Source organism: Pezoporus wallicus, unplaced genomic scaffold (assembly GCF_028554395.1).
Source record: "Pezoporus wallicus isolate ANWC-B61680 ecotype Strahan unplaced genomic scaffold, APGP_CSIRO_Pwel_v1 contig_1851, whole genome shotgun sequence".
Lineage (NCBI taxonomy): Eukaryota > Metazoa > Chordata > Aves > Psittaciformes > Psittacidae > Pezoporus > Pezoporus wallicus.
The window spans coordinates 1,328,932-1,346,917 of NW_026635653.1; the positions used below are offsets into that span (position 1 = coordinate 1,328,932).

The 17,986-nt window shown below is 41.4% G+C and overlaps 3 protein-coding genes across 5 annotated transcripts in view; 1 reads left to right on the forward strand and 2 right to left on the reverse strand.

Moving 5' to 3' along the window:
• The window catches only part of TNFSF13B (TNF superfamily member 13b), a 28,441-nt gene extending 20,878 nt beyond the window's left edge, over window positions 1–7,563 (reverse strand). The window contains exon 1 of the mRNA XM_057397236.1: window positions 7,468–7,563. The gene's annotated coding sequence lies outside the window, so the exon portion shown is untranslated. The remainder of the gene's footprint in view (window positions 1–7,467) is intronic.
• ABHD13 (abhydrolase domain containing 13) lies at window positions 1,670–7,582 on the reverse strand. 3 transcript variants are annotated; one of them, XM_057397232.1, is made up of 3 exons: window positions 7,468–7,582; window positions 5,783–5,814; window positions 1,670–3,032 (listed from the first exon to the last, which is right to left on the reverse strand). In XM_057397232.1, exon 3 carries the CDS (start codon window positions 2,995–2,997, stop codon window positions 1,984–1,986), a length of 1,014 nt encoding a protein of 337 aa, XP_057253215.1. In that variant the 5' UTR covers window positions 2,998–3,032; window positions 5,783–5,814; window positions 7,468–7,582; the 3' UTR covers window positions 1,670–1,983. The 3 variants fall into 3 exon arrangements, with proteins under 3 accessions (XP_057253215.1, XP_057253216.1, XP_057253217.1); XM_057397233.1 differs by having other exon boundaries at window positions 5,783–5,818; window positions 7,468–7,581; XM_057397234.1 differs by lacking the exon at window positions 5,783–5,814 and having other exon boundaries at window positions 7,468–7,581.
• Window positions 7,583–8,390: 808 nt separating this feature from the next.
• On the forward strand, window positions 8,391–12,030 carry LIG4 (DNA ligase 4). Its single transcript, XM_057397237.1, has one exon. The coding sequence runs from the start codon at window positions 8,440–8,442 to the stop codon at window positions 11,173–11,175; it is 2,736 nt and encodes a 911-aa protein (XP_057253220.1). The 5' UTR covers window positions 8,391–8,439; the 3' UTR covers window positions 11,176–12,030.
• The last annotated feature ends 5,956 nt before the right edge of the window (window positions 12,031–17,986 follow it).

A 17,986-nucleotide genomic window follows, 5' to 3' on the forward strand; every position in this document is an offset into this window, starting at 1 on the left:
TTTTGGTTTCACTCAGACTTAAAACTGTGCTTGTCTATGACTGTAGGTCTGTATATCCAAAAAGATCTATACCCTTTTCAACTGACCCTAAGAAAACTTTAATAATAGTATGACAAAATATACTTACCAGAGAAAGCAACAACTTCTGGTATGTGTAAGTTTATATTAAAAAAAAATAAATAAATCAGTTACTTAAAGATGCATCACCCTATCTATAAATTGCTGACAACTCTTACCCACATGTACGTAAGACTTGTAATTTCATGTAACAAATTTTAGGAGGCATAACCATTAAGGCACCAGCTCAGGAAAGCAGTTTTATTCAACCAGAAAACTTAAGCACAAGCTTAAAATACCATCAGGAAACACATTTTAAGTGTGTGCTGAGATGCTTTTCTGAATCAAGACAACCTGCAGAAAAGTTTCCTTAAAATTTTCAATCAGAAGGGGAATTGTACAAATTGTGTCTCCACAACTTGAGTCTCCACAGTTCATTCTTCCCATGAGAAATTTTTTTTGAAGGGGCAAACTATCAGCTGCAGCAAATAACAAACCTGCGGAAGATGTTCAAACAGCCTGATTCCCATACAGATTAAGTTAACAGAATACAACTTTCATGACTACCTAGGAGGACTCCTAAAAAACAACCAAAACTCCCAACATTGTCAGAATCAAACTCTCTCAAATTAAGTAATGCTGGCTCTGAAATGATGGTATTAGCTCCAAAAGTCCCAGCAGAGCCAAAGAAAACTCACTTCTGGTGATGCTCAGGATACTTACACATGGTATCACAGAACTCTAAGAAATTTTCTGGAAGCAAATGGGTGCAAGTGTCAAAATAAAAGTCATCTCTTTCAGACTAGCTAAGTGTAGGTCTACTAAATTTAATGCACAGCTAACTTTTATTATCTTTACTGTAACAACTGGTATACATTAATCTCTACTCAAGTGATCACTGGTAATTATTTGGATTTGTTTCTTTTGGAGGTATAAATAAAGGGCACAGACATGTGACTACACCAGCAAAAAAAAACAAAACCAAACAAAAAAAACCCACACACTAATAAAGACCCAAACACAAAACCATACTTTTACCTTGTATGACACTCTATCACACCACACACTCTGCCTTGGGAAATCCCACCTGAGTTGCACACCAGACTAAGACCAAGTAGTTTGCCTGTATGTTAGTGAGGAGAGCATGGGTTAGAAAGAAACTTAGATTGCACTGCTCTCTTTTTGAAAGTTACTTCTGTTTCCTATGAAGAAGTTACCTTGGCAAAATCCTGAAGCCATGATGTTTAGGCACATACAACTTTCCGGGCACTATTATAATACAAATAGTAAAATGAAAACAAGGAAAAGTTGTCTTTTCCTTTTCATCTACAGTTTGAAATATTTATGTATGCATAACCATAAAAAACAGTAATAACCCAGGACAGCATACCTGCAAGTATACTCTACCATTAATGTTATATTATTTAGCACAATAAAGACTTCCCACTTTGCATAATAGAAAATCTCAAGCAATAGAACACTAATCTCATGCATAGCACACTTTAAATCAACTCTAAGAGAAGCAACAAATCATTGTGCTGACCATGACTGTCCAAAAAGGTCACACATACAGCAGTGAATACTGAAGAACCTCCCGTTGACCTAAACTAACACATCCCATACTACTTTTGTAGCAAGTTCCTTTAATAGCGTCTGTTGTACATATCAAACAAATGGAATATATGGATAGAGATACCAAAAAAGTATGAGAAAGACATAAAATGGTTCATTTACAATGCTGCAAGTGTAAAAGTTACCTGGAACACCTTAATAAAGCATCATATCTTTCCAAGATTAATTTCACTCTTTAGGCAAGTATAGACATGACATACATTTAAAAATGGACATTTTTTTACCACTTTTCACAAATCAAGGTACAGTGCAGATACTCCCCCCCCCCGCCCCAAACCCACCAAAGAATAGCAGTTATATTATTGTTACATTAGATGATGGTTTCACCATTTCTTCAGGGGAGTGACTCTTTATTACTTCTTTGATGAACTGTTCAAGTGCAGTGAAATAACCCTGGCACTGCCAAGTGTCATTATGAGTTCCATCAGGAAATATTGCCAATCTCTTAGTCCGAGCTGGGGATAATTCATAAAGTTGCTTCATCATAACTGGTGGAATTAACTGATCAGACAACCCAGAGATGAAGAGAGAAGGCATTCTACACTGAGAGATTTTTCTGTAGGACAGAAATTTATTTTTGTAGCACCATAAAGGAAGATACCTCATTGGAAAGAAAGAAAACAAAGTGCTGGCCATGTATGGGATACTAAGAAAGGTGTTCTCCACCACGATAGCAGAAATCCTATGGGAATTTTCAGAAGCTAAGTGAATAGCTACTGCTCCCCCCAAGGAACGGCCAAAAAGAAAAATTTTTGTTTTGTCAAGATCAGATCGAGTCATCACATAGTCTAAAACAGCCTCAGAATCTAAGTACAAACCTTCTTCACTTGCTTCTCCTTCACTTTTTCCATACCCTCTATAATCAACAAGAATTAAGTTTACTTTCAGGTTTACCAGCATCAACAAAGCATTGGGCAACCTGTGGCCAATGTTGCCTGCATTCCCATGGAAGTAAATGATGGTTGGAGAATAAGCTGCATTGTCCCCTGTGTACCTCAGTAGAATAAGATTAAGAAGAACTCCATCTTTGGTTTTGATGAAGATATTTTCATGTGGTATACCAGTAGGCATAGGAACGTAAAGGCGTGATGAAGAGGGCTGTTCAGGAAAGTAAAGCAGCACATCCTGGAATTTATATAATATACCTGCTATTGATACAAATATTAATATAAGCAGTATAATGCCTCCATATAAGTGAAAAGTTACTATCAAGGGTAAGAGACAAATACGGCAGAGACTCCAAGACCAGGAAGCCAAAGCTAGCAGCCATCTTTTAACAAAGGTCCAGAACATCCATGACTTTTCCATTGTAGAAGTCAGTGATCTTTTACTCCAAGTAAATCCTGAAAAAACAAAACCCCAAACATATATGCGTAAATACAGGGGAAAGAAAAAGGAAGCGATTTAAGCATTCATGCTTGCACAAGATAAATGGCAAGTCAATATATTGAAGTATAAACATCAAATTTGGTGGCAAACTCTGAGATTTTGGAAAGCATTCAACTTTAAATAAAGCAGAAAACCAGTTATAATGAAAAAGCCTTTAGAAATCTTCAAAATACCATTTACATTACTTCAGTGAGCAAGTTCCATCAGGAGCACTAGAAAATTGGTTGACTGGGACCATAATAACTTACACTTTCCACCAGTCTTCCCTACCAACCAACAGAACATCCATATAGACTGTATCACCAGTTTCTCAAAGCTTCTCATATAAGTAATTCTAGAATCCAGAAAACACAAACAAAAATACCCCTTTTTTCTAAGTTGCTCGCCAAGAAGAACATTAAATACACCCATGCACTTGACTCTACAAACAGTAGAGGCTCATACTGTGTATCAGGTCTGCTATCGTTTCGTGTCTGCCTTTCAGAATCTAGATCAACTAATGACAAAGGAACAACTGGTCAGAAGAAAGAGATTCCTTTATAGTAAGATACCACATTACAGTTACATTTATGCCAGTTGTTTTGCTAATTTGGATTGGTTCTGATTTATAATGACAGTGTTCCACTATCAGATCAGTAATCCGTACTAAAACTTCAGCTGAAAGATTATATCATCATACAAGACCACTGGAAAGAGTCAGCTATCTACATTATTCTCTGAAAAATGAAAGCACAACTGCTGAAAGTCCAAACACGAGAACAAACTCATGACAAAAACATACACACAGCATAAAATGAGGGTAATGTTAATGACAGTGGATTAAATCTTCTTTCCAGCCATAAGAGGTAAGTTACATCTCACAGCATACACATAATCTCTTCACATTATTCACTGCTGGTTTCAAGTGTAATACGGAAATAGACAAAAACTGCCAAACATATGTGAGAACTAATCACTATATCACTGACTTAAATAAGCACACTGTCTGGAAGTGACAACACAGGTTCACTTGTTTCAGAACACTCTAAGTTATATAGCAGATAATGATTACAGTTTAGGCACACTCGAAGTTGTAACTTCCTAAAATAACAGTGCAGTAAGAAGCTGAATTAAATCTAAAGGAGCCTGACATGCAGAGATGCATCTAAGCATTCAATTAAGTCACAGACCCACACCAAAATAAGCTCTACAGTCTAATGCTACTGGGGAGGGTTGCAACTGCACCAGCCATCTTTGTAGGATCAAGTGATAGAGGGTCACAGCCTCCACACTCCATAAATATGACCAGGGAAAACTGCCATCTCTATTTCACGCAACAATTAGATATAAATTAGAAATAAAACTATTACATCTTAAGATTCATATATTAACCAAAGGCAATGTGAATTTATACAGTGCATCTACTTCAAATACATAAAATTGGTGAAATATAGTCTAAAAAAAGCTTTTTTTCTTTTTTCTTATATTATTTATGAGCTAATATTCAATATCCACATCCAAGTATGCACAAATATTTTCTATATGAAAATTTAATTCCTGTATCCATTTCTTTAGTAAAGAAGTCACGGTAACCAGGAGGCCCATAAAGTCTAATTTGTATACAAAGTCTGTATTAGGAGACCCATAGTCTAATTACTCTAATTTGTAAGAGAATTTCCTAATGAAGTTGACAAACATTTCCTGCATAGAAAAATTTATAACAAAACAATAAAAACACTCTCATTATCTATGCTATTCAAAATTTTGCTGTTTTGCAAAATGAAAAGACTCCAAAACTTCTTTCTCAACAAGACATTTACAAAAAGGAGACTCCCTCATTAAAAAGAAATACTGAAAGGCAAAGCAGTAATAAAAATCTTACTTAAGGTGATTAAGCTTTGCAGATGGCTATTCCATATATGCTAAAGATTGCTATTTGAAGACTAATGCAGCTGATTTTATAAGCCATGCTAGTTTCATTTGTGCACTGCTTTTATTTTAATTTCACAGAATCCTAGAATAGTTTGGGTTGAAAAGGAACTTAAAGATCATTTAGTTCTAATCCCCATGCTGTGACAGGGACACCTCCCAATAAACCAGGTTGCTCAAAGCCCTGTCCAACCAGGGCTTAAACACTTTCCAGGGATGGGGCATTCACAGCTTCTCTGGGCAACCTGCTCCACAGCCTCACAGTAAAGAGCTTCTTGCTTGTATCTAATCTAAATCCACCCTCTTCCACTTTAAACCCATTCCCCCTTGTCCTGTCACTACATGCCCTTCTCAAAAGCCCTTCTCCAGATTTCTTGTAAGCCCCCTTTAGGTACTGGAAGGCTGCTCTAAAGTCTCCCCAAAACCTTCTCTTCTCCAGGCTGAACAAGCCCACCTCTCTCAGCCTATCTTCACAAAGTTGCGCCAGTCCTCCGATCATCTTCATGGCCCTCCTCTGGACTCACTCAAGCAGCTCCACATCCCTCTTGTGTGGGGGGGATAGATAAGCTACAAAACCCATAATTTTAATAGCAGTGTCCTAATGCTAGTCTTAAATGGTAAATGGCATTATCAACTAAAGATCACAAACTCAAGTGCATACTTACAGCACTTGGGATAATTTTTCTTTCTTTTTGAATGGCAGTTGCCACAAATTCTGTTGTATTTTTTGTCTGCCTGTATTTTTAATAATTAGAAGTGCTATTTCCATACACTAATCACAATATAAAACATTTACCTTTGGATGTGATGATTTCCCAGGCTTCATCTCTGCCTGAAAGACAATTCCATTTATGAACTTTGAGTAAAATTACTTTTGAATTACACACATAATTACTGTTTGTCTTCAGTTACCTGACAGAAAATTAAGAAGTGCAAACAGCCAATAATCCTAGAAGCTACATTTGCTTTATGAATGAAACCATGCATATCATGTTCATGCTCCTGTCAAGCTCAGCTCTTGTCTGGAACATCTGATAAACTTGAAAACAACATCTTATAATGAATTTACAGAATCACGTCAAAGTGGTCTGGACGATACATACAACATACAGTATAAAACATTCATAGTGCATAACAACAAAGTTATACTAGATTTACATTGCCTCCTCAAAGCTAACTCTTAGAGTATGAGCACCATCAAAATTAGCCCTAAGAGGAGCGTTCAGGTGTTTACAGCAGCCTTCTCATTAAAGAACTGAAAAAAAAAAGTAGTTAGCTTTAACACTCCTTACAATCCTTTCCACTTCAAGGTTTCAAAACAAAGGTATTCCTTAAGAACATAGCAATATCTGAGGACATCCATTTCTTTCTACTGTACACCCCTCCCCTACACTCCGCCTCATCCACACACAGACAAGACTTACACAAGCTTCATCTTTACTCATATTTATTCATAAGACTCCCGTAAGTAGAAATATTAAGTCATTGTAAGTAGAAACATAAGTAGCCTGGAAGAAAATACAGTTTCTTAGTACTAAAATCATTAAAATCTTACAAATTCACATTGAAAAAAAAAACCAAAACAATCAAAACCCACTTAAACCAGCAGAGTAGCTACTCCTAACCAAGGAATAAGCACAGAAAGAACAACTAAGTATCAGACATTTAAGGGCTCTGGCTTTTAAAACTGGCAAGCCACCTCTCCTACTTAATTCAAACAGAAAACTTCCACAGCTCGGCATCAAGTGGTACACATTTATAACTGAAAGTGGTTTTCCCTTAACTCTTTAATAACTTTCCCTCCCAACTGTCAGATCTTGATTAACCTTACTTGATTTATGCTGGTACTGTGTAAAAAAAAAGCCCCAAATAACAACAAGCCACGGACAGTTACCATATTAGAGCCTTAGTTTTCTAGTAAGTGTGGGCTCCTGAAACATATTACTTCTCCAATCACGTTAAATTATTTCCGATTTTACCTAAAAGAAATATTCCCCTCAGGCTTTTCAACATATTCACTTAGCAACATTTAAGTTTTCACCATTTACCCCATCTTCGACAAGCACCCCGTTTGCACAGGCCGCTCCACATGGGCAAACGCAACACCAGAGTAAGACCATGCTGCGAGGATGCAACAGGTCTCCCGAGGCTCCACAGGAAAGCACCTGAAGGAACTTCTAATGGCGTTGTCAACGCAGCAGCTCCCCAGGAGACACGTCCCGGAAGGCCGGCGCCACGGCACGGCACCCCACCCGCCACACACTCCGGCCCGGTGAGGAGCAGCATTTAGTCACGGCGAGACCCCAGACATCACACCAAAACCACACTAAAACCATCCCGGCCGCTGCCCTCCTCCCCCCCACCGACACCGGCTCACTTCAGTTCCCGCCCGCCCCACCACGGCCAGACGGGAACAGGCCGGGCCCATCACCCCACCTCCTGCCAGGGGAGCGACCTGAAGCAGGACGAAATAAGACCCACCCGCCGCATCCTTCCGCGCTGCCTCTGGCAGTGCCCCAGGCCGGTACAGATCCGACGCACAACTTCCACCACCACTCCTTACGATACGGGAAATCGCACCCCCAAGACTTCCGCTTCCGGGCCCAGGCTCCTCCGCTCGCCTTTCTCTTCCCGCCCCGAGCTCCGCCAACGTTTCCCCGCCGCAGCTGTAACTGCGCAGGCGCGGCCGCTGCCACCGCCATAGCCGGAACCACTGCGCCCGGGGGAGGAGCACAAGCGGGGCGCTTCTCGTCTTCCGGGGCGAAGGGCGGTCGGTGTGACCCGGGTTATGCAACTACCCCTGGCTTCGTGCGTATCCCCGGTTCCGCGTAAGTCTTGGGGGTGGCTGTTCCTCCACCGTCCCGATAGTCCGCCCCGGGGAGGAGGTGGCGAGAGGAGGGTGTCCCCGGGGTGGTGTCCGTTCTTCCCCTCCCCGTGGCTATGGCAACGTCGTAGCAGTGAGGGGCGGGGCGTGAGCGCCGCCGCCGCTGCTTCCAGCGAGAACTGCATCCGCCCTTTCAGGACTCCGCTACCTCAGGGCGGGCCCGGCGAGTCCCCTCAGCCCCCTGGCTGCGGAGCTGAGGGCGGGCGGTGTCAGGGATGCGCTGCGAGGAGGGAGAGTAGCGAAGGGAACGGGTCTCAGCGGTGAAGGCTGCCGCTGCAGCGGGAAGGGGGCGCGGTGCTTTCTCCAGACGTGCGGTCCTGTTATCTGGGTGATGCCATGTGCAGCGCCGTAGCTTAGCTGCTGAGTTTCACCCGTGAGGACGGACAGCGGTACCCGCTGATGAGCTCTATGTAAAGATACTGTTAAATCCTAATTAGCAAAATGAGAAAATCGGTAAATCCTAACTATACATATATACCTATATTTTATTCAAGACAGAATAACACTCTGGCTCTTCCTCTACAAATATATTTTTGTTGTAGCTGTTCTTAGTGAAAAACAGTCTCTTGATGGCTTCTGCGACTGCTTCACAGCCCTCTCGTAAAAGAACGGTGGCCTCTCACGTGCCTTTCGCAGATCTGTGTTCTACTCTGGAGCGGATACAGACATGTAAATCTCGTCCAGACAAAACCAAGTATTTCAAGGAGTTTCTGGATTCCTGGAGGAAATTCCACAATGCTCTTCATCAAAAAGAGAAAGATGTCACAGATTCTTTTTATCCAGCTATGCGACTTATTCTTCCACAGTTGGAAAGAGAGAGGATGGCTTATGGAATTAAAGAAACTATGCTTGCAAAGCTGTATATTGAACTGCTTCATTTACCAAAAGATGGAAAAGATGCTGCAAAGCTTTTAAATTACAGAACACCTGCTGGCTCACGTGGGGATGCTGGAGATTTTGCAATGATAGCATACTTCGTGTTAAAACCCAGAAGCCCAAAACGGGGCAGACTGACAATAGAGCAAGTCAATGAACACTTAGATGCAATAGCTAACAATAATGTTGCTAAAAACAAGGGTCTCTTAAAGAAAAGTCTACTTCAGTTAATTACCCAGAGCACAGCACTGGAACAAAAGTGGCTTATCCGGATGATTATAAAGGATCTAAAGCTTGGTGTCAGTCAACAAACCATATTTTCCATTTTTCATCCTGATGCTGTTGAACTGCACAATGTCACAACTGATTTGGAAAAAGTTTGCAGACAGTTGCATGATCCCTCTGTCTCACTTAGCGATGTTTCTATCATGTTGTTTTCTGCCTTTAAGCCAATGCTTGCTGCTATTGCTGATGTCCAGCAAATTGAGAAACAAATGAATAACCAGACATTCTACATAGAAACTAAGCTGGACGGTGAACGTATGCAGATGCACAAAGATGGAGATGTATATAAATATTTTTCCCGAAATGGGTTTGACTATACTCAGCAGTTTGGTGCTTCTCCCCTTGATGGTTCATTAACACCATTTATTCATAATGCATTTCAGAGCAATATACAAAATTGCATTCTCGATGGCGAAATGATGGCTTACAATCCTGAGACGCAAACCTTTATGCAAAAAGGAAACAGGTTTGACATAAAAAGAATGATGGAGGACTCTGATCTGCAGACTTGCTTCTGTGTATTCGATGTGTTGATGGTTAATGATCAGAAGTTGGGGCATGAAGTACTAAGCAAAAGGTATGAAATCTTAAGTAGTGTATTTACGCCAGTAACAGGCAGGATACATGTTGTCCACAAAAGAAATGCCAGAACAAGAAAGGAAGTAATTCATGCTTTGAACGAAGCAATAGATGACAGAGAGGAAGGGATTATGGTGAAAGATCCCATGTCCACCTACAAGCCTGACAAACGTGGGGAAGGCTGGTTAAAAATCAAGCCAGAATATGTCGATGGGCTGATGGATGAACTGGACCTGTTAATTGTTGGTGGCTACTGGGGGAAGGGGTCACGTGGTGGGATGATGTCTCATTTTCTGTGTGCTATTGCAGAGACGCCCCGTCCGAATGAAAAACCTACTGTTTTCCACTCTATTTGTCGTGTTGGCTCTGGCTACACTATGAAGGAATTGTATGACCTAGGTTTGAAGCTGGCTAAACACTGGAAGCCCTACCATAGGAAGGACCCTCCCTGTAACATTTTGTGTGGAACTGAAAAACCTGAAATGTACATTGAACCTTGCAACTCTGTCATAGTTCAAATCAAGGCAGCTGAGATTGTTAACAGTGATATGTACAAAACTGACTGTACTTTGAGATTCCCTCGAATTGAGAAGATAAGAGAGGATAAAGAATGGTATGAGTGCATGACTTCAGACATGTTAGAGGATCTCAGGAGCAAAGCAGAAGGGAAGCTGGCATCCAAGCACCTTTATATAGATGATTATGAGCCACAAGAGAAAAAAAGGAAAACTGTATCAAAGGTGAAAAAGATAATCGGAATAGCTGAGCAATTTAAAGCTCCTGATCTTTCTAGTGTAAACAAGATTTCAAATGTATTTGAAGATGTTGAGTTTTGTGTTATGACTGGAACAGAAAGCCACTCAAAGCCTAAACTGGAAAGCAGAATAGCTGAATGGGGTGGCAGCGTGGTACAGAACCCAGGGCCAGAGACTTACTGTGTCATTGTAGGAGCTGAGAATGTCAGAGTGAAAAACATCATTGCTTCCAACAAATACGATGTGGTGAGGGCAGAGTGGCTTCTGCAGTGTTTTCAAGCCAAAATGCTGGTGCCTTGGCAGCCAGCGGTTATGATTCACATGTCACCTGACACAAAAGAACACTTTGCTCGTGAGTATGATTGTTATGGAGACAGCTACACAGCAGACACAGATGTTACACAACTCAAGGAAGTGTTCTCACGAATGAAAGACAATAAGATTATTCCTTTAGACATGATTGCAGAGTTAGAAGAACGTTACTCATGGAACAGCTGTCAGCTCAGTATTTTCAGGGGAAGCATTATTTATGTGGATTGCTACGCTGTTGTTAATGAGCCCAGAACCAAAATCCATGGAACACCACTATCAGTTAGAGCTCTGGAGCTGCGTTTCTATGGTGCAACAGTAGTCTCTCACCTTGAAGAGGGTGTCTCTCATGTTGTTATAGGAGAAGATCATTCCCGGGTAAAAGAAATTAAGACACTCAGGAGAAGATTTAGGAAAAAATTTAAAATTGTATCTGAGCTGTGGGTAACAGAGTCAGTGGAGGAGGAAGTCCCAAAGAATGAAAGTCAGTACTTAATATAAAGCAGTTTTTAACCTTGGAGCAAAAGCATTCTTGCTGGCATGACTGGATTCTAATATTATGATGTTGTCTTAAATCTGTTGTGTATTTTCATGCCTGTTTAGAGTTGGCCCTGGCTAAATAATGACACTGTATTGTTGAAACCAGAGGAAGGCTTTTAATTAAACTGTTGCAGAAGCAAAAGAATGCCAAGCTATGCTGGAGGAGAAAAAAATGACCACAAGATAAATAATGTAAGCCTTTTACTTCACAAACTGGTCTCAGAAGAGATCTAGTATTTTATATAAGAGAATTCTTAGGTATTAATAGTGCTTGCCTCCGTTATTCAAAATGGAGACAATCATTTACTATTTTATGGATTTCTACTATTTAACATACTGTTTATTTATCAGTTTACAGTAACATTCATGTTTTTGTGGAGTTTTGTGTGTTATATATGCTATAGAATTCATTAATTTATAAACCTTGTCTGTACTTATTTTAATTTGTTTACATTGGTTTTAGCATTGAGTCTCATACAAGCCTTTAGTTTTAAGCTATTGCATTGATCCCATGTTTCTTTGTGTAAATAACCACTGTTAAATAGAACATGAACTTTTGACTGAGGTGCTAATTAATAATAATCTATATGTTTATAAAGTGCAAATCAATTACATAAAACTGTAGTGACTTATGCTCATTACAGGTAAAGTTTAACCCTGAAGTGTGGCAGAGCTAGGCTTTTATACTTAATTATAAATTTATTTTTCAAATAATGTTTCATAAGCTATTTTAGTAATGGGGGATTAATTTCCAAATATCCTGTTCAATGTATTGGCTTTTTTTCAACTATTAAATAAAAATCTATTTTAAAGTCTGCCTGGTATTAAACAAAACTGCTCTTAGGCTGATTACACAGAACCAGTTTCAGTGGGGTTTTTTTGGTTCTAGTCATATAAAAAAGTACTGTAAAAAGAATTGGGAAATGGTATATGAAAGGCTAACTGGAAGGAAGTTTAATCTCATTTTCTTACAGTTAGTGCAAACATTAGGAGAGTCATTGTTTTAAATATACTAAACACTTAAGTTTTAATAACCACTTAACCACTCAAGTTATAATACAGTTAAAAAGCAGAATATCTTTTGTATATATGAAATAGTATATGCTGAAAGGCAGTGCATTATTTTTTCTCAGATAATTCAAGTTAGAAAATGGTATATGTGAAGTATAGTACTTCAGTGTTAACTTACTGGGCTGCTTCTGTGTAATGTCATATATTCTGATTTATAATGACAAGAGAGTTAGTCTTCATACCCACACAGATTTCTCTTAAATGGGTTTTAGTAAAATATGTATTTTAGGTGATCTTGGTTAGGAAAGTTAAGAGAAACAAAGACAAATATGAATTATAGCTGACTCTTGAGACATTGTCAAATATCTTGCATTGAGATCTAAATGCTATTTATGGAGAAGTATTTTAAAAGTATTGATTCCACGTTGTCTTTGTGTTCTCTCAAAGATATGTCAGGCTGGGGAATCTAGAACTATTAACTTACCAGCAAAATTGTTACTGTTTTTACTGGCTCCTCAGTACACAGTGTACTTAAGGGTTTTTTTTTATATTTATTTAAACTGAAGGTTTACTTTTTCACAAAAAAAAAAAAACAACAAACAAAAAACCACCAGAAAACCCAAACCCTTGCAGACGCAGTATGCTGGCTTAGCTTGTTTTATTTTGTATTTTGCCTCAGTTCTATTTAGAATTATAATTTAATTGTTAATCATGCATATTTGTACGTGACATTATAATTAGCATACTGGAGAATGTCAAGCAACTTAGGTGTGTATTTATTCTTTGGTTACTGTTTGGCAAATTTCCATTTACTTTAAAATGTTGAATAGGAAATGCTGTACTTGATAACATTAGCATAAAAAGAGAATCTTGCTACAACACTGTGAAAATACAGGCATTATAGGTCGGGTTTTCTTTTGAAATGTTTCTTTTACATGGTGACTTGGATGGATTGAATGTTTCTATGGATGAAACTGGACCCAGCTGTTATTAAAGTAAGTATCTAGAATGGAAGCCATGGGACAGGAGAATCCCTGGATCCTCTAAGAAAAGATAGTCTCATGGAAGAAAGCAGTGATGGAAAAATAGGAGAAGTGGGGAAGAAGTTTGTGGAAATTTTGATTTGTACTGAAGGAACAAAATTATTTCAAAAGTAAGAATATGTTGTCCAGACACAAAAGTTTTTCTTAAAAAGCCAAATTAATTAGTGAGGTGTGCAGAGAATTTCAGGCATGATGTCTGAAGATGAATGTAAGACTTGACTTGTAGGTAGCAGTAAAAGCAGATGTGGACCAAGGAAGTGAGAACAAAAAGTTGCCTTTGTTTTGGTCAGTCTAATGAAAAAAAAAATAAAACTAGCTTTTATTATTAGTCAGTCATCATCCATTAAAACAGTGTTTGAGAAAGAGGAAAAGCTGGAGTCAAAATGCTGAATTATTCACCTCATGTTTTAACTTCAAGAGGACCTCCTCTGATGACAGTATCAGCTTATTGTATTTTTTATTGCTGTAAATACTCCTGTTTATTATGTTTAGAACTTTGACAGTAAGTGTTTTGTTGAAGATTTCTTAGGTTATTCACATTTTGTGCAAAGCTGTCTTGGGGTTTTTTGTGTGGTTTTTAATAGGCATTTGGCTTGAGAGCAAGCCTTTCAATTTCCATTTTAATATAAAGTTTTACATTTATTTAAAGATTATGTTCCTGAAGAAGTGGGAAATGAAGAGAAAAAGGGACTGTAGGCCTTGCAGTTTTGGGGAAATAGAGAAAAGTTTTGATAGTGTTCCTACTGACTAGCTTTTAAGTGGCACTTTTCAAGAATGCTGCCAGTGATGGAGAAGAGTGCAACTGTCAGGACCTGCTGCAGCAGGACATCTAGGGAAGTCACAGTTTCTTGATCCTTTCCTTCTAGAGGCCACCCTTCCCTTTTGGTACCAACTCAAGACACTAGTTTCTTGATCCTTTCCTTCTAGAGGCCACCCTTCCCTTTTGGTACCAACTCAAGACACTCTTGGATTGGAATCAAGCTGACCCTTCACAGCTTCTCCTGTTTCCAGCCTTCAGTTATGACAGCTTTTGCAACAGCATTGCTGCTGCAGTTCCCTCCAGCTTGTCTCCCTTTGCCTTGGCTGCAGCTCTGATGTTTCAAACTGGTGTCCTCAGCATGCACCCTCCATTGCACTTACCAGTACTGCTGTGCTGTGAGGATTTATTTGCACTAACCAGGGAAGACAGAGACAGAGAGAGAGATGTAGATAGAGATGTAGAGACATAGAGATGATATAGCTATAGATACAGAAGAGTGCGTTTCTGTTTGTATGTGTTGTTTTTAACTTCTCGTTTCCAAGAGATGATTGTGCTCACTTTCTACCTGATCTGGGCAGAGGCAGTAGCATTTTCTACTTTTGTATGTGAAAAACAGATGTTTTGCCTGAAATAAGTTTGTTCAGACAGCCACAAAACTTTCTCATTTCAGACAGGAATGCAGCTGGGGCTGTCTTCTGCAGCGTACAGCAACATCTCCAGTAACAAACTCGGTGACTTTCCCCTTCCCCCCCTCAATAGACACCTCAGGAAATAAGCCCATGGCAGAGAGACCAGCAGTCATTCTGCATTTCAAGGATTTGAACAAATGTGCTGGGGGGATTTATTGCCAATCTCTAAATCTCTGTCCTCTCTACAGTACCCTTACGTGATACTTAGCTGAGGTTTTTTAAGCTGTTCTACACAACTAAGTCAGTTACTTGTTTTTCCTGAGTTTTGCAGGGAAAAGCTGCTCACTCCACGCGGTTAAACTGAACTGGGATTAAAACACTTGAGCTATCGAGAACATGGAACTAGGCAGCAGTCAGTGAAGTGTTGCATTCAAGTAGTACTACAAGAGGTAAATCCCCAAAGTAGACACATGAATGTTAATAAACACAAGCAAATATCTAAACACCCTGTGTAACAAATGCAGAAGAGATTTCTGAAATAATTCTTTCCAAGAAGACTTCACCATAAGCAGCGTAGCAGCAAATGCCACTTGGTGTATTGATAAGGAATGGTGAGGAAATCCTGCTGTCTACGTTTCTGCAAAGTTCATGTAGAGGGAACCAAAACCCATTTCTTTCACCTCTGGGATCACCACACTCAAGTGACTGTACGTGATATAAACACCTTTATTGATACAGCCTGAACACACAAATTAATTTACAGGGACACCCAGCAGAGGTGCCAAGTGTGTGGCCTCCATGGGCAGACACATCCCCCTGGGCACAGGCACTGCCTCAGGGCCAGCACCCCAAAGGCCTTTCTCCAAGGGATGCTGGGCAAAGGGGCAGCAGCAGGGCTGCAGAGGGCAGGGCTGTGGGGGCCCTGTCACCCCTGTGTCATAGTGCCACCATTCACCAACGCAGCATCACAGTGCTCTGGGGCAGTATAAGGCAGCGTCCTCCTGTGCCAGAGTGCCCAGCTTTGCCACCAGGGCAGAGCTGGCAGCCTGAAGGCCCCCGATAGGAATTCCTCGAGGTACCAGTGGAATTACTTGGAGGGGCAGAGGGGGGAAGACTGCCCGAAGCTGCTGGAGGTGCTCTGCAATTCCAGCCCCTGGAGGGGCCACACACACAGCTCATTGGACAGGTGGAAATTCTGCTTCAGTCTTTGGGGAACTCGCCATCCTCATCTTCTCGGGTGATAGTGGCAGCAGCCATAAGAAATAGGATCGACAGATGGCCCAGTGCCCTCCCCCGGTGCTTTGGAGCTCCCGCTGCCAGGCACAGGAAAGATTCTTGCCCCTAGGGTTGATCAGGGCAAGGGCATTTTGCTGTTGCTGGAAGCCCCTGAGATGGCTCCAGGTGGAGGCAGAAAAGGCAGTGCCAATGTCCCCTTAGAGGCATAACCAGCCCATGGTTATGCTGCAGGCTATGCATGTGCATCGTGTTAATGCTTGTGGGCATCAGCTCTGAGAGTTTTAATCTAAACTAGATTAAATATTAAATTTAGATAAAATAGAATCTAAACTAGACTAACTAAACTAAGATAAATAACTTTATTTATAAATAAATAATGTACTCTTTCCTCCTGTAACCTGTCCGATTTGTGTCTTTGAGTGTTTTTGGTGCTGAAAACCCCTTGGCATTTCAGTTAAATAATGGTCTCATCATTACACAACTCATTGTGAGTGCAGGGAATGGAATGGAGCAGAATAGAACAGCTATGTTATGTTACGCACACAGTCCTGGCATGACAAGCTCTGACGCAGGTCAGAGAGGCTATCTGCAGTGCAGGTCCCAAGGGACGCCGGTCCCAGGCATTGAGGCCTATGAGCACCCTCTGGACCCTGACAGAAATAGAAGCTTGTGACCCGTTGCACAGTTTGGGCCTGGAGCAAGCAGTGCTGCGCCCTCTCTTCTGACATCTTTTCGCTACTGACAGCGTCCGGCAGCTCAGCCCCTGCTGCAGGAGCACCTCCACCAGGGAGCACCGAGTGCAGCCCTGCCCGTTGTGTACGCTCGCCTCAGGAGACCAGTGCAGGCACTTTCTATACCTCGAGCTCTGCGCGGCAGCCTCGCCTCTCATCAGCTCTGTCTGGTGCCAACGTGGCCACCGCCGGGGCAGCCAGAAGAGAGCTCCCACACTGGGCCCTGGCCCTGAGACGAGTCCCGCAGCCCGCAGCCCGCAGCCCGCAGCCCGCAGCCCGCAGCCCGCAGCCCGCAGCCCGCAGCCCGCAGCCCGCAGCCCGCAGCCCGCAGCCCGCAGCCCGCAGCCCGCAGCCCGCAGCCCGCAGCCCGCAGCCCGCAGCCCGCAGCCAACCCCAACTGCCGCCCAATCCCACGCGCTGCTCCCGCTCTCCCCCGGGGCGGGTTTTCCCCGCTCAGGGCGGGACCGTCCCTCCTGGCTCCACCCCCCTGTGAGTCCTTGCTCGCCTCCGCGGAGCTCCAGGCTCCTGGGCAAGGGGCGGCGAGGCGTCGAGGTTCTCTCGGTGGCTCTCGCCGCTCAGAACTGAGGCTCCTGGACGGGGGGTTTCCCCTCGCTCCTAGGTTGAAGGCTCGTCTCTGGGGTTGCTCACCTTGGCAAATCGTTTAGGAAATTTAGGTTAGATACAAGGAAGAAATTCTTTACTGTAAAGGTGGTGAGGCACTGGAACAATTTGTCCAGAGAAGTTGTGGCTGTTCCATCTCTGAAAGTGTTCCAGGTTGGATGAGGCTTTGAGCAACCTGGTATAGTGGTAGGTTGCTTATGGTAGGGGTTTGGAACTATGTGATCTTAAGGTCCTTCCAGCCAACTATGCTATGATTCTATGTTGCATCTATGAAGCGCAGTTTTCAGAGCTGAAGTTGCCAGAAATAAGATACCAGGGAAGAAAGGATTGTTACATACAGAATGAGTGTATGGTATAATGGGTTGTGTATTCCACTCCCTTCCTCAGACTTGCTCGGGATAGAACAAATATACATAGTCCATTTCAGTGGAGAATTGTCCTATTTGGAAAGGTTAACTACGATAGTACAATCAGTGTTTAGAAAGTTCAGATTAGCCTTTTGAGGTAGATTTAGGTAGAAGGGATTTGGTATTGGTGGGTTTTTTTTTGTTTGGTTTTTGTTTGTTCTTCTGTGTGTGTGTGTTGGTTTGTTTTTTTCGGTTTTTTTTTTTTTGTTTGTTTGGTTTGTTTTTTGATAGAAGCACTTGTGATTCTGATTTATTTCCTTTGGTTTTGTTTTTTTTTTTTTGTCCAGCATTATGATTTCTTGTAGGTTATATAATGTAGTTTCTTACAGGGCTA

Bases quoted from the DNA above. Each gene is read 5' to 3' on its own strand.
- ABHD13 (XM_057397232.1), bottom strand. From the start codon at position 2,997: ATGGAAAAGTCATGGATGTTCTGGACCTTTGTTAAAAGATGGCTGCTA.
- LIG4 (XM_057397237.1), top strand. From the start codon at position 8,440: ATGGCTTCTGCGACTGCTTCACAGCCCTCTCGTAAAAGAACGGTGGCC.